The 15,728-nt window shown below is 43.5% G+C and overlaps 1 protein-coding gene across 3 annotated transcripts in view; it reads left to right on the top strand.

Moving 5' to 3' along the window:
* Window positions 1-15,728, top strand: part of chd7 (chromodomain helicase DNA binding protein 7) — a 72,268-nt gene that overhangs the window by 39,088 nt on the left and 17,452 nt on the right. For all 3 annotated transcript variants that reach the window (XM_082513534.1, XM_082513532.1, XM_082513533.1), the window contains exons 6-25: window positions 1,569-1,700; window positions 2,309-2,374; window positions 3,375-3,430; window positions 4,319-4,433; window positions 4,727-4,810; window positions 4,901-5,038; window positions 6,708-6,829; window positions 7,901-8,144; window positions 9,090-9,266; window positions 9,413-9,556; window positions 9,639-9,737; window positions 9,891-10,065; window positions 10,146-10,362; window positions 10,844-11,039; window positions 11,177-11,344; window positions 11,496-11,675; window positions 11,764-11,874; window positions 12,988-13,199; window positions 15,056-15,255; window positions 15,549-15,708. In XM_082513534.1, coding sequence (XP_082369660.1) covers window positions 1,569-1,700; window positions 2,309-2,374; window positions 3,375-3,430; window positions 4,319-4,433; window positions 4,727-4,810; window positions 4,901-5,038; window positions 6,708-6,829; window positions 7,901-8,144; window positions 9,090-9,266; window positions 9,413-9,556; window positions 9,639-9,737; window positions 9,891-10,065; window positions 10,146-10,362; window positions 10,844-11,039; window positions 11,177-11,344; window positions 11,496-11,675; window positions 11,764-11,874; window positions 12,988-13,199; window positions 15,056-15,255; window positions 15,549-15,708 — 2,996 coding nt within the window. The remainder of the gene's footprint in view (window positions 1-1,568; window positions 1,701-2,308; window positions 2,375-3,374; window positions 3,431-4,318; window positions 4,434-4,726; window positions 4,811-4,900; window positions 5,039-6,707; window positions 6,830-7,900; window positions 8,145-9,089; window positions 9,267-9,412; window positions 9,557-9,638; window positions 9,738-9,890; window positions 10,066-10,145; window positions 10,363-10,843; window positions 11,040-11,176; window positions 11,345-11,495; window positions 11,676-11,763; window positions 11,875-12,987; window positions 13,200-15,055; window positions 15,256-15,548; window positions 15,709-15,728) is intronic.

Here is a 15,728-nt window from a genome sequence, read left to right as displayed (position 1 = left end):
TGCTGCATTCATTTTCTTTTTTCTTTTTTTTTTTTTTAATTTTACATTTCAAGTGTGGTGTAGTTTCTCTACCAGGCTGCAGAGAATAGTTGAAAATATACTTTTAAGTACTGGTTTAGAATTTGGAACGCGTCCATGAACCCATAAACAGATTCATGAAATTATGTGCAGATATAATTATGTGGATCTTGAAGAGAGTAGCATCTAGCTGTATGAAGAGTTGTAGCTCTAATTCAAACAGGAAAGCACTTTAGCAGCTGTATGTCCCCTTAAACATGTCCTCTCCAGGCTGCTACCCTAGTTTGTTTTCGCACTCTTATGTTGAAACATTCTGAGCCCCTTGAATTGTAAAGGTTTTGGTTTTTTAAATATGGATAACATGCTGGGCGATATGGTACAGAATAGTGAATAATAAATAATAATGCCTGGTGAATGATGACGTACAGCCCTTCATTTTCCGCTTACCAGTGCAGATTTGGTAGGATATTATATTCATCCCAAAAGTTGGGATAGCAGCCTAAATGCAGCCAGTAAACGCATACAACAACAATGAAATCTGTGTTATATGTCTAAGAAAGTAGAATAGAATTAAATTAGTGAAGTAGAAAAATATTCTGCACAATAAATAATAAATTAAAAGACTAAAAAGAACCACAATAAAATGCTAAATAAAAATGTAATAAATGTACAAAGCAAAATCGAATCAAAAAATGACACTAAAACAAAACGGCTGGATAAAATAAGTAAAATAGGTGAAGTCCCCACCTGTCTCCACCTGAGGAAGAGGAGTAAATATAGTAGAACCACTACAGCAAGTGGCAGTGAAGTGGCTCACTTTGTACAGCATGTAGTAAAGTGTAGTGAAGCATAGAAAAAGGAGGAAATATACAATACAATGAGTGTCATCAGAATTTTTAAGTTAATTTGCTGTACAGTTAGTGGAAGGAGGAAGGCAAAAATCACTGAGATCTCGCAGATGACTAAGGCTACACACTGCAGGCGAAAGTGCATCAAATCCGACTTTGCTATGACAGTTTGAACAGCACAAATCCAATATTTTCAAATCTGACCTGGGTCACTTTCGTATGTGTTACTGAATCCGATACATACTGATGTTTTCGAAAGTGACTGCTGTTTTTTTGCTCTTTTACGTCACTGACATAAGACAGATGCCAATTATCAGCACCGGAGAAGACAAACAAGAAAGCATGGTGGCCATTGTTAAAGCACGGGCTCTCTTTTTTCTCAGTGTCCTTTCTCTAATTAATTTGTCAAAATTCTGTCGGTTACGACTGTGCAGAAATTGATAGACTGCTGCAACAACACCTACTAGCTCTGTAGCCGCCATTTTTTTTCTTCCGTAAACACGCTTTGTGTGTGACGTCTTCTTTTGCGCATGTGGGCTGCTTTGAGAGCCGTGAACCGTTCACCCTAGAGCGCGTTTACTGTCACATTTTATTTGTAGTGTGAACAAACAGACAAAAATAAATCAGATTTGATCAAAAATAGCATTAAGACGTCCAGTGTGAACGTAGCCTAAATGTTCTTACTCTCCCTCTGTTTATCAGAAGCGTCGGTCTAGCCGTCAGGTGAAGAGGAAGAGGTACACAGAGGATCTGGAGTTCAGGATCTCTGAAGACGATGACAGCGGAGACGACTCGCCATCGCCAAAGTCTCCATCGTCCTCATCGCAGCAACAGGTGCAGCCAAGATTTCAGTTTTTGGTTTGTCTTCAGTGAACCACTTGTCAGAAGCTAAATGACGCGATTGAATGATGCTGTTTGTCATATTTGCCCGTTTGGAATAACATGTGTAAGGCTGCATTTGAACATTGATGTACTGAAATGTGGAACGAAGCTGGCAAGAGACACATGAAGTGAAATCATTGTAATCAAGTTGTTGACAATGTCCATGTACTTATGTTACCATAAGTGGAGTGATGAATATATTAAGAGTGAGCTTTGCATTCATCTCGAATCATTTGATTGGTTTGCAGCTAGTTCAACAACTACAGCAAATATAGGAAGTAAACGTTGTTGAAGCAGGCAGTTAGGAGGAAATGCATCCAAATTGACAACGCTTTGCTGTCAGCTTCCTTCATGTTGTGTTGGATTGCAACCAGTGCACTTCTGCTAACATGTGGTGTAGTAAACGCACAGCATTGAACATAACAGATTGGCCTGATGTAACTAATACCCGAGCTAGATTTTTATTATTTTTTTAAATCCAGATCAGACCAGTATCCAATCCAGACATCACATGAAACAATCCAGCACGGTGAATGAATTTGCTTGTTCTGTGTTTCCAGGATGTGGCTGAAGCTGAAGGACCAGTTGTAGAGAAGATCATGGGCATGCGCACCTCCAAAAAACAAGTGAGCTGCACAGATCCACACCCTAATGACACTAACACAATACACAGATCCACAGGGTGGCCAGAGTCGTGGTTTGCGTCATGTGATTAGCCTTCCCACAGTTGACATAAGCACATTACACATACATACGTTGCTTATGCAGCATGTTTTCACTTGGAAAGCAGATTCCTTATATTTCAGCATGTGTATGCTCTGAGCTCCGTGTGCGCCTGCGATTGACTGTGTGTAGGTGTCGGCCTTGCTTTGTTTTCTACGCCTTGTCTAAAGAGAGATCATCCCTGAGCCAACACAAGCGCACACACACAATCGCCAGCCAACTCTCCTTTGCTAGCCAGCTGCCAATGGGTTATCCCCCCCCCACCCCCTCGCCCACCACCACAACACACTCCCGTGCACAAGCACACTCACACCACTCTTTTTCTCTTGCAGCTCTGTTCAGAGTTGACCTCGGGCTTGGCACACAGCCAAAACCGCAATACTAGCTACACCAGACGCCAAACTAGCGTTTCCTCAGGCAGGGTGTGTGTGTGATTGATGATTCATGGCATTACAGTAGTAGTAGCATGGTAGAGGGTGTGTGTGCAGTAGTAATGGTGAATGAAAGTGGACAGCCTTGCTTGAAAGAGCTACTGTTTTGGTATTTCCCCTTTTTATGCATTTATGAAACAAAATGCTCAGTCACACAGATTTTAGCAGTTGAATTTGTTCAAGTATTTCCTGTTAAAACCCATTAAAACTTCTTCAACAGCCTTATTTATTTTTGATCAGCATGTTGTAGCCAAAATGTTAAATAGGTGCAAGGCTGCTTACACATTACATGAAGGGCACCCCTTTCTCTCAGTTTGAGACAGTTTACTGTTGAATGACGTGTCAGAGTGAAACTCACGTGCAGGCTCCTTCACTACTTCGACCACATGTTGTATAATAATGTTGAGCCACTTCTGCAGCTGCTGTATTTGCTGTGATTATGATCCCTTTTTTGTATTGTTTTTCTTTTCAGCGGGAGTCGGGGGAGGAAGTGGAGGTGGAGGAGTTCTACGTCAAGTTCAAGGGCTTGTGAGTAGTAGCTTGGCTTTTTTTTTGGTTTTTTTGCTCTTTTTCTTTCACATCAGAGCTGCCTCGTTCTTCTTTTTTCTATTTATTTAAAGACCTATTTCAGTGAACACAGGGACATTTTTAAGTATGTGATCCAGATCCTCTCTCACATTATTAACAAAACTGGTGCAGGTGCATCCTATCACAATGAGAAGCACATGGAATGCTTTTCATTCATTAGATACCTGTGTCATTTCTGTCTCTTGCTGTGTGAAATGTAAAAATGCATTTTACAAAAACAATTTAAAGTTGCTTGTTCTCTAAGCAAATTTGACCCCAACATGCAAATAATGTAGTTTTCAGTCCCCCCAGCATTTAACATAAATAAAGTGTGCTTAATTCCTGATTCGCTTCAGCTTTGATTTTAGCAGCTGGCAGTTTAAAGAATTAACCCTCCTTTGGACAGGGATACAACTAATACTGGATCAATTATTTTCTCAATAATAATTAAGTCTATGATATGCCGGAAACAATACATTTTTCATGAGTTTGGAGAGCTTCTACTGTCTGATTCAGACTCCGAAATACTTTGAGCTCACAGCCATAGAAGGCAAGGAGAGCTGATATATGCAGACATTGAAGTAGATTTAATTTGGATGTTTGGGGGACACATCTGCACAAAAACACTGGTGTCAAATCGGAGGTGATGGACTTTACCAGACTTTTGACTAAGCAGTCCAGAACAGAGATACAAATGTCTTTAATCCGTGAGACACAGTTTCTGTAAGAAGTACTCTAGCTGATAGACTTGGAGATCTCCCTACGACATCACATACGATTTTCTTCCTCTAGTTTATAGCATCCAATTCTTTGAAATGACTGATGTGAAATTTATTTTGTGCTTCTCAGTTCATACCTCCACTGTCGCTGGGCTGACCTGGAGGAACTAGAAAAGGACAAGAGGATACACCAGAAGGTCAAGAGGTTTAAGGCCAAGCAACAACTCAACACCTTTATAACTGAGGTAAGACCAAAACGCTGCACCACAAACCAGACCTTCCGCTGCATGGAAGTAACCACTCACAAGGAGTGCTTCTGAATGGAATGTGTCAAGAAATGTTGCTGGCTATAAAATTGTTTTTTCCCCCCCAGAGTTTTGCTTTATACAGACACTGACTTGAGTTTCATATAGAGCTGTTAAATAGAAAAGCTGGGTAGATAAAACTAAGAACACATTTCATACAGAGGAGTTTACTCTGCAAGGCCTCATTATTTCATATTCAGTGTATCTTAAAACTCCACTTCTTTTCTCTGCAGATGGATGATGAGCCTTTTAACCCTGACTATGTGGAGGTGGACCGTGTCCTGGACGTTTCAGAGAGCACAGATGAAAATGGAGAGGTGCTTTGATCTCTTTCATTGGGCTTGAGCCTCTCTTTTTTTTTCTCTACACCCACACTCACCAAAGCGCCCTGTGTTTTATGTGTGCAGACGGTGACCTTATATCTGGTGAAGTGGTGCAGTCTGCCTTACGAAGACTCCACCTGGGAGCTGAAGGCCGACATCGACCAGTCCAAGATAGACGAATTTGAGCGTATCGGAGCACGCACGCCCAACACTAAGAGAGTGGTGAGTGGCTGTGCTTTGGGTGCTGTCTGTCTCCTAGTCTCCTCCTTATAGGCATGTTCGTGTGTATTGGCCTGCTGTCTGCTCCTTCCTCTTCCAGATTTACAGCTCCCTTAACTGCTCTCCACAGGGCCACGTTTTTGCGGTCTTACACACTCGCACACATACGCCCTGCTCTTGTGGCCAAGCCAAACCACTAACAGTGTGTTTAATGCTGAACAGAAGCAGCTGACTGGCTGTGGTCTCTCCTTCCATCACTCTTTCCTCAGCCTGCATCCATCTATTTTAACTCCTGCCTACTGTTTCTCCTTAAGGGCCGTGCTCGTAATGCTCCATCATATAGTGGCAGCATTGGGAGGCAGTTTTTAGCCTCATTTGCAGTGTGGACCAAGGGCCTTTTCCCCAGAGGATGAATTCCATCAATTTAGTTGGTCAAAAAATCCTTAATAACCCAACATCAGTTTCATTTGTAATATGTGGTTTAAAAAGTGAGGCATCCTAAGGCTGCTGACAGAAACCATGTGTGAAAGATATAACCCTTTCATTTATTAGAATGGATCCAGTCTGTCAGTGCAGCGGGGTACTAACACTGGGTTGTTTTTTTTTTTTTTTTTTGTCAGCAAGGTCTCCTGCCAAAAAACCCTGGGTCATCTAGCCAAAAAGTTGAATTAGGTTAAACTTTTCCTGCAATGTGACTTTGTCCTGCGAGCTAATCAAACACGTGTACAGCTCACTCGCTAAAATACCTGCCACCAATGGCTACAACCAGTTGTAAAGTTCTGTATTAAAAGCTGTGCAGTATTATCACATTAATTTGTCCAAGTGTGCATCCTGGATTGTATTTCATTGTCTCAACAGCACGGTGCTGCTAATGCCTTTAGCTAATTTGGGACTGAAACTTTACTTACCCGGAAAGGGGCGCTGTTTAGTGTAAACACAACTGAAATCAGGGTGTTATGTAACAGAAAACAAACACTGAATGTATTAAAAGAAAAGCTTGTCATGCTCATGACCAGTTGTCATGTTTTCCATACTGGCTGGCTCCTGTCTGGCCATCCCTGTTCTTTGGCTGGATTAAAGGATCTCCACCTGCAGTTGGATGCCTTCTAACATCTTGTCATCAGTGAGCCCAAGGGTCCGTGCAGACGTCCGCATACCTGTAGGCGTTTTTGTTTTTTCCATGACCAGCCATACTTGTTCATGGAGACTGCCAAGTAGCAGACTTGAGTAGATTACCAAGAAGTAAAACTGGAATGACTACTCTGCCGTCGTGTCTCCATCTACCTACACAATACAAGCAATGCTCAACTCCACCATTTTGGACTGTAGTTGTCATTCTGTTCTGAAGATGCTCTGCATAACTTCAAGACTGCAAAACAGAACAAGGGGCAGTATTGCCTTCAGTAGTTCTGGAGTTACACTCCCAGGACGAAGACTCACAGGAGAGGCAGTTGGGGTTCAGTTATTTGCCGCAAAGGGTTTGGGCGAAAAAAGTGTTTGCAAAGGAAAACTTGTGAAGGGTGAAAGCTTTTAGTGAGCAAAAGCACCCAGAGCAACACACATAATCCTAACCCCTCAAACACACAAACAGTATCTGCATCTTTATGAAACACTGCAGTCATTAACACTGACTGTTTTTTAATAACCCTATCTGTTTTATTGTTGTGTCCAGGATCGGCCTCCTGCAGCTGACTGGAAAAAGCTGGAGGGCTCCAGGGAATACAGGAACGGCAACGCACTCAGGGAATACCAGCTAGAAGGCCTCAACTGGCTAACTTTCAACTGGTACAACTCGTAAGTCACCATTAATTGCATTTTCTTTGAATTAGTCTCCTAACTGCTTCTGTCAGTCTGCACATGTGATATCACCTTACTTAATATTCTTAAGTGGGCATTAAAGTGAATATTAAATAGCCCTGTGGTGCACTGCTGTTTAAGCCTTCCCATTGGCGTCATCATCTGTGCCTGAAATCACACCGCCAAAGTGTTCAGGAAGGCAGCTCGACACAAATGGAATTGAAATGACTGTTTTAAACTGGAGCTGTTGTGTTCTTCATATTTTTCTGTGGTGCTCAATTCAGGGTTGTTGTTTTTTAATATAGCACCAAATCACAGCAACAGTTCCCTCAAGGCACTTTATACTTTTAAGCTAAAGAGTTCTCAGAACTCTACAGTGTTCTGGAGAAAACCCCGACAAACAATCCCCTATTAGCGAGCGTTTTGCGGTGCTGAGATAGAAGAACTCCCCTCCAGCAGAACCAGGCTCAGGGAGAGGCAGCAATGAGCAGTTGGTTAGGTCAAAGAGAAGAAGAGAGAGAGCATAGGGAGACAGATGATCACATCAGTGTATGCACACATAATCCCTGTCAGGTGAAAGCTTAGCCTCCAAACTGGTCAGGAAGTTCTGTTCGACACAGTTTTTCCTACTCTAGGCCCTGCACTCGGAAAGAGTAGTTATCTCTAATATGGAGGTCACAGGCACATCAAGAAGGGGAAAAACTGAGGGGCTGGATCAAAGACCAGTATAGCATAAAAGTTGATTATTGTGAGCTGTAGAGCACAAGAATAAATACTTTGAGCTAGAAATAAGCAGATCTCCTTTAGACCTCTGTTGTGCTTTTATGTGCACCAATGTGAATAATTGTCATTTCAGTCAAATCAGTCAAATCCAACAGGAGAGCTAACACCCAAATATTTTCCAGCTTTTTTTGTCATTAGAACACTGATTTGGAAAACAGATTTTCCAAAGGGGTGAAGCAATGTAATAAGCAAAGAGCTTATGGAAGACTGTTTAAGAAATTTGTGGTCAGTGTGCGCAAATACAGGTGATATAAAAGGCATCTGTCTGCCTTTGTCCCCCCACAGACGTAACTGTATCTTGGCTGATGAGATGGGTCTGGGGAAGACCATCCAGTCGATTACATTCCTCTATGAGATTTACATGAAGGGCATTGAAGGGCCGTTTCTGGTCATCGCACCGCTCTCCACCATTCCCAACTGGGAGAGAGAGTTCAGAACCTGGACTGAGCTCAACGTGGTGGTCTACCATGGCAGTCAGGCCAGCCGGAAGACCATCCAGGCCTATGAGATGTACTACAGAGATGCACAGGTGAGAGGGAATTAAACATTTAAATATCAAATACCTTTTCCCCTTTAATACATTTGCCTTGTACTATAAAGCAAACCTATTCAAACATATTCGGGGTATCCTCCTGAGCTGGATAAATGTTCACACACAGCTAGTTATCTATTCAATAAGTTATCCCCGGGTTTCCTCTGGGTTTGACATTAGGGGTGCAATTAACAGCATCATACCAGTAACAATTATGGAGACGTGTACTAGTAATAGAGTTGCTTATGTTTACCTTTAAATCTTTAAATCCTGCTTCATAGTATAGGCTTTAAAGTCAAATATTTCATTACGCAGCTAACATATTTGTGACAGCTTGTATGAGGAAAAATGAGAAGGATCATAGAGGTGTAGATTAGGGAGGCAGAAACAGGATGCTGCTGTGTGAGAAGGTCTCTAGGTCTGAACACCACCTCAGCTAGCTGGGGATGGACAGCGCTCCTCTGCTGCATAAGCTCTTTTAGTCCTCTAGCTTTAAGCCGGAAACTGTAAGCTCTTTTTGTGCAATGCTGCTAACAGCTTTTAGTGTAACCTGTGTCACAGCAAGCCTGCGAAGCAGCATTTTAGTGTGCTTGCCTAGCTTCTTGTTCATAATCCAGACTGGGGTAATCCTCAAGGTCGTGCGGAGCCTATCTGCTTTCTCACACGCACCAAATGCTTGGGACTTTTCCAGGTAGATCTTTACAGATTATGATAGCAAGAGGTGGTTTTGGGGCGTTTGACCTGGTTTGAATTAAAAGCTGCATAACAACTAGAAATACTCAAGAAACAACACCGAAACCAGATGCTCAGGTGAAGACATCAGAGCGTTAATGTCCAGACTTTTTCTGTTTCAAAGTCTGTCTTTGACTCGCGTTTGCAACAAATGGTGACTGTTTTGTTGACCTTCATGCTTTTCCTCTCTTTTTTTAATCACTTCTCCAGGGTAAAATAATAAAGGGAGTGTATCGGTTCCATGCGGTGATAACAACTTTCGAGATGATTCTGGCTGACTGTCCAGAGCTGCGCAGCATCCCGTGGCGCTGTGTGGTGATAGATGAAGCCCACCGTCTCAAAAACCGAAACTGCAAACTACTGGAGGGACTCAAAATGATGGACATGGTGAGTGGCAGATGTATGTGGTTGTAATTTTCTTTGATTCACAGGACCAAAGGACAAATGTGATTTTCTTCAGTGGGTTAAAGCTCTGTCAACATTTCCTGCTTGCATTTTTAGAAACTCTAAATCTTTCTTCACCGTCTCTCTAGGAGCACAAAGTTCTGTTGACAGGAACTCCTCTCCAGAATACTGTGGAGGAGCTCTTCAGCTTACTGAACTTTCTGGAGCCGGAGAGATTCCCATCTGAACAAACATTCATGACTGAATTTGGAGACCTTAAGACTGAAGAACAGGTAACGGGGATACTCTGCTGTAGGACGACTTTTCATGTTTGCTGAATTCTCACTGCAGTGACATGTCCTTTGTGTATATCAGGTTCAAAAACTGCAGGGCATTCTGAAGCCCATGATGCTCAGAAGACTGAAGGAGGATGTGGAAAAGAACCTGGCCCCGAAGGAGGAGACCATAATTGAGGTAGAACCCTTTTACCAGAACAGCAGTGATTCTGCAGTTGCTAAACAAAGCAAATATAATAAAAGGGGGGGAAACATTAAGCCCACTTCAGTCCTGGCAACACTGGAGTTTGGAATTAAAATGATTTGAATAAATGACTTTTTGTTTTGTTAGGTGGAGCTTACCAACATCCAGAAGAAATACTATCGGGCCATTCTGGAGAAGAACTTCTCTTTCCTGTCCAAAGGAGGGGCTGGAGGGGCTGGAGGCGGAGGAGCCAGTGTCCCCAACCTCCTCAACACCATGATGGAATTGAGGAAATGCTGCAACCACCCTTACCTCATTAATGGTACATACTCAGCTCCCCAAAATGAAAGAATGACTTTGTAATTCTCAATGTTTGTAACTGTAAACTTGTTTGTTGCACAGGAGCGGAAGAAAAAATCATTGAGGAGTTCAGGGACTCCCATAGTTGTGGGGCAGATATGCCAGACATGGCCCTCCAAGCCATGATTCAGGCTGCCGGAAAGCTGGTGCTCATTGACAAGCTGCTTCCCAAACTCAAAGCTGGCGGTCACAGAGTCCTGGTGTTCAGTCAGATGGTCCGCTGTCTGGACATCCTGGAGGACTACCTCATCCAGAAACGGTGAGAAGTTTGCGGAAGTTAAATATCAAGTTTTTGTCAGCATGGTTGTATCCAATACTCGATTTACCCAAAAGTAACTCACTGAACTAATTGCGGATGCTCGTGTTAAACATGACTAAAGTGTCAGATGATAAGGTTCGACTGCTCTAAGCACTCGTGTCATGCAGATATCTCTAACTTAATGAACTCGAGTACAGACATCTCGCTTTGACTCGTACTGGAATGCTCACATGTGCAGTGAAATGCAGACCGAGAAACAAAATGGAGCGTCACTTTTCAACATCAGCTTTCGGCAGAGCAGAACAAAGAGAGGATCTGCATTCCATCAGGTTTATTTTAGCTGCGATGAGCCATTAAAATATGGTCAGACTGGCATTGCAGGCCGCTTGAGACAACTTCTGCTTCTGCTACAAAACTTGTACTGCTGTGTGCAATTCCACTTTAACTGTAATTGTGACCGGTTGTCTTGCTCCGTGTCCAGATATCCATATGAACGTATAGATGGTAGAGTTCGTGGTAACCTGCGGCAGGCAGCCATCGACCGCTTCTCTAGACCAGACTCGGATCGTTTTGTCTTCCTGCTGTGCACGAGAGCTGGAGGACTCGGCATCAACTTGACTGCAGCAGATACCTGCATTATCTTTGACTCTGACTGGAATCCCCAGAATGACCTCCAGGTACACCCCCACCCCCGATGTGTGCTCTGAAATAAATCTGCGCTGCATCTTCAATCATCTCCAAATGAATAGTGTCCTTGAGAATCAACAGAAAAAAGCAGAAATGTGTTTACAACTCTAAATGCGTCTTCTTCCAGGCCCAGGCAAGGTGTCATCGTATTGGCCAGTCCAAGTCTGTCAAGATCTACCGCCTAATCACCAGGAACAGCTATGAGAGGGAGATGTTTGACAAGGCCAGCCTGAAGCTGGGACTTGACAAGGCCGTTCTCCAGAGCATGAGTGGACGAGAGAATGCCAACAGCGGGGTGAGACCTCACACCAGCGGATATATCCACACATAACAGCATCAGTCCACTTTAAAGTTCATCCTTCAGATTATCATATCCTTCTTCTTTGGGTTAAGCACCTGACCCTTTAGAAAGAGAGAGGAAATAAATATTTTCCGTCATTGTCCAGGTCCAGCAGTTGTCAAAGAAAGAAATCGAGGACCTGCTGAGAAAGGGAGCGTACGGAGCTCTTATGGACGAGGAAGACGAAGGCTCAAAATTCTGCGAGGAAGACATTGACCAGATCCTCCAGAGACGAACGCACACCATCACCATTGAGTCCGAGGGCAAGGGCTCCACTTTTGCTAAGGTGACAAAAAAAATTACTGTGAGGGCGGGGGGGAGAGAGAATCTGTATATGAAAAATAAATCGCTAACAAGTGTTCCTCTGTCTGCAGGCTAGTTTTGTTGCGACAGGCAACCGAACAGACATTTCCCTGGAGGATCCAGACTTCTGGCAGAAATGGGCAAAGAAGGCTGAGCTAGACTTGGATGCCATCAATGGACGGGTACTACACACATGTGGCAAACACAAGTACCTGGCGTCTAACACACCACACAGGAACATGCAGTGTAGCCATAAATCCACAGAGAACCGTCACACCATGTATCTAAATACTTCACAAAGTTGAGGACACAAACCTCTGGGCTGAGTTCTGTTATTTAAAGGGGGTTACAATAGTTATTGGTAGTTAAATAATGTGAGACGGCTGGAGAGTGAGACAGTCGGGACAGAAGGGAGGTACAGAGAGGGGGGAGAGAGATTAATATTGACAGTTGGGAATCTCCTCTCTTCCTTAATTACCCATGTTTCCCTGCTCGTGTGTGTGTGTGTTTGAGCGAGAGAGAGTAAGCTGCTTAGCTCCACTTAACAGAGCACAGATGCCTGGAGGGTACAGAGATATCACTTAGGCTCGTGCTCACACATACACGCACAGAGACACAACCTCCGTCACATTCTTGCACACACACACACTGAGCGCTCTGCTAACTGGCAGCTTTATATTCCTGCGTTCCTTCGCTCTCTATATCATTGGCCTTTTTTTTTTTTTTATTACACCCCCTTCCCCCTCGTGTGCGTTTCTCCCTCCTGACGACTTCTTCTCCGTGCTCCCTTACTGCCTCTCTTGTGGAGGACCCTCCACTGGAACACTTAATCCAGCTCTACGAGCATGAATACAGGCCTCTCCCCTGGGATTTCTTATTGTACCGTGTTAAAATGGAAATGACTGCAGCTCTGTGATAATTGTGGAACTAACTACTGCCCTGTTTGTGCATATTAATGGGATTGCAAGTGGGTGGGGGTGGTTCAAATTAATTGAACAAAAATGTAATTCATTAGACAACATAATTAATGCCAGTTTATGTTTGAGCTAGGCAGCAAATTTCTCAGTATCATGTATGAAACGTGGGGCCAAATATCCAATTATTCAGATTTGGTTCAGGGGGATGCCATGTATTCAGGAATTGGAGAAGTCGGAATATACACGAAATGTACAAATGGGGCCATTTTCATGGGAATAAAGCAGACAGTGCTCTTCATATTTCAGGCCAGCTGTAACTGAACATAGGTTTTTAATAAAGTGACAAAAATTATTCAAACAAAACTCTTTTGTCTCCAGAACACGCTGGTTATCGACACACCCAGAGTGAGGAAGCAGACACGGCACTTCAGCAGCGTCAAAGAGGAAGAGATGCTGGAGTTCTCAGAGTTGGAGAGCGATGAAGATGAGCCCAGCAAACCCTCATCCAAACCACGGCGGCCCCAAGACAAAACGCAGGGCTACCCTCGATCAGAGTGCTTCAGAGTGGAGAAGAACCTGCTGGTCTATGGGTCTGTCACATCTTCATGTTTCTTGTTGACTAAGTTCAATGGTAGCTGCTCTTTAGCGTTCTGTTAGCGCTCCCTGCTACACTGCTTTCACATAAATATGTAGTGGACCTTGGCACTCCCCTTGATCTAAAGCAAACAGCTTTAGCTTTTGGGTCCAAGTTTTTAGCAGCAACTAGTAGATTGCATATCCCTCTCTCTGTGACAGGAAATTGTAAAAAAAAAAAAAAGAACAATAACCAGGTTATTGTGGAGTATTGCTGAAAATAAATGGCTGGATGTAGGCTGTGTCAGCATAAACTGAGGCATAACCACATCTTGCATAGGGAAGGGAATAAGGGCTGCTTGAGTATACACTGCTGTGCAAACTAACCTTATCTTACGTGTGCGGTATTAAACAAGGCATAAAGTACCACACATGTCAGCAACATTTTAAATATGATTTGATGATGGTAGCTGTGGTTCATGAGGCAGAGCAGGTTGTCTGGTAATGCACATGGAGTGGAGAAGACAGAAATCAGTGAAGTCAAGGCCATTGGATCTGCTAATCAGTGCCACAAACAACCATGCACATACCAAACATTCTTATTCTGCTGCACACAGTGTCCTGTGTTCACTCAACTTTAACCTCAACTGTATTCAACAACGGTCTGTAAAGTCACATATATGAGAGCAGAATACTACACAGTGAGACTGACATACTTACCATGGAGACTGATTATCTGGCAAGCCCTTCCATTTTCATGCCTGACTTGAATAGTCAGTGTGTGTGCGTGCATGCAATGAACAGTGGTGCTAGTGAGATGTCAGCGTTGTTATTGTTACAGTCTAGTCTCGTGGCCTGAGGCTGTAGGACACACAAACACACTGTCTGACTGGGCCAGTCGTCTCTGCTCGCCGCTCTGTTGTCTTTTCCCATCATCCGTCTCTCTCGCTCGTTGTCACCCACCATTTTCCCTCTTTTTTTAAAAGGCTTCAGATGTAGGCTGGTGCACATGGTTCATTGAATATTGGGAAGCAGCAGCAGTGGAAAAAATTTTTTCAGTTGAGAATAAGAGTCTGAGCATTCCCGGCCACCACATCAGCCATTAGGTTGGTTCCACTGTGGAAGTGGGGGGAGATACACTGTGGTCCATGAAAACACTGTGATGTCTGCGTTACACTAGTTGGATGCCAGTAATGGTTAAGTAAGCAGAATGGTAGGAGGTACAGCATAACGGGAACCCAGCAGTCATTTGTGTGTGTTATGCTCAAATGGGAACCTTATAATTACTGCACTAAGCCCTGGGGGGGCAAAATTGAGGTCTCAATGGCTACAGGCTGCTTTTTGAGGGTTAAACCGTAGTGTTTGAATGAGGTTAGTGTAACACATTTGGGATGGTTAGGGTAAGGGGCTAGTGAAAATATGTCAACGAGTGCCTCCGCAGGGATAGTGGCTGTGTGACTGACAGAAGCGTGTTGAGGACTTGTCTGTACGTTGAATTCATGATGGATCGTGGGAGCCACAGAATAGTGTAGCACTTAATTATGAACGGTTTGAGTTTTAGTAAAAAACAAATGAAATAAAATTAAAATTCAACAAATGAACGTATTTATTTGCACTTAAATTTCTGACCAAATAAAAGTACCATTTTAAAAACGCTCAAGTTTCAATCAGTATTTTTTCATCCCATTGTTGGTGGGAGGGGTTGGTCTCCCCCAGAATACCTGCTCCCACATCCAAGAAGTCAAGTTCATTTTCACAGAGCAATAGTGATGTCTGCATTTAAACTAATGTTGGCCATTAAATATTGCATATGAAAGACTGGCATAGATACTGACAGAGTGGTGGCATTCATATTTCCCTTCAATGTCTCCAGTTGGGGTAGATGGAGCGACATTCTGGCTCACGGCCGCTTCAAGCGCCCGCTGAAGGAGAGCGATGTGGAAACAATCTGCAGAGCCCTCCTGGCCTACTGTCTGTTACATTACCGTGGAGATGAAAACATCAAAAGTTTCATCTGGGACCTGATCACTCCGAGCGAAGATGGGACCACAAGGACGCTTACCAACCACTCTGGTAACACACGCCTTACTCTCAGCCCTGATTGCACTAAATATACACTGTAGGCAGTTTTAGGGCCTGCTCGGTGGTTACTCGAGCGCCCTGAGAATTCAGGGCCTGGGAAAGGAGAAGGAAAAAGAGAGGCCAAGAACAACAAGTGGAAACAAACAGACTGCAGTTGCAAAATGCTGTCATGTTTTCTGTATGAAACTGTGCTGACTTGTTAACAATGTATCATAAAAGTTGAGAGGTCGTTATTTGTAGACGCCCCTGACTATTGCCTCACCATCTTCTGTCTTTCCCTTTAGGTCTCTCAACCCCTGTGCCCAGGGGCAGGAAGGGCAAAAAGGGGAAGCCCCAGGCCCCACCTCCACAGACTCCGCGTGCTGATTGGCTGGCTAGCTGTAATCCTGACCACTTACTGCAAGAGGATAGCTACAAGAGACACCTGAAACATCATTGTAACAAGTTAGTCCGTTTTTATGCTT

This window comes from Aulonocara stuartgranti (genome assembly GCF_965226115.1).
Source record: "Aulonocara stuartgranti genome assembly, chromosome: 18".
Lineage (NCBI taxonomy): Eukaryota > Metazoa > Chordata > Actinopteri > Cichliformes > Cichlidae > Aulonocara > Aulonocara stuartgranti.
This window is presented reverse-complemented; position numbering and strand designations above follow the sequence as displayed.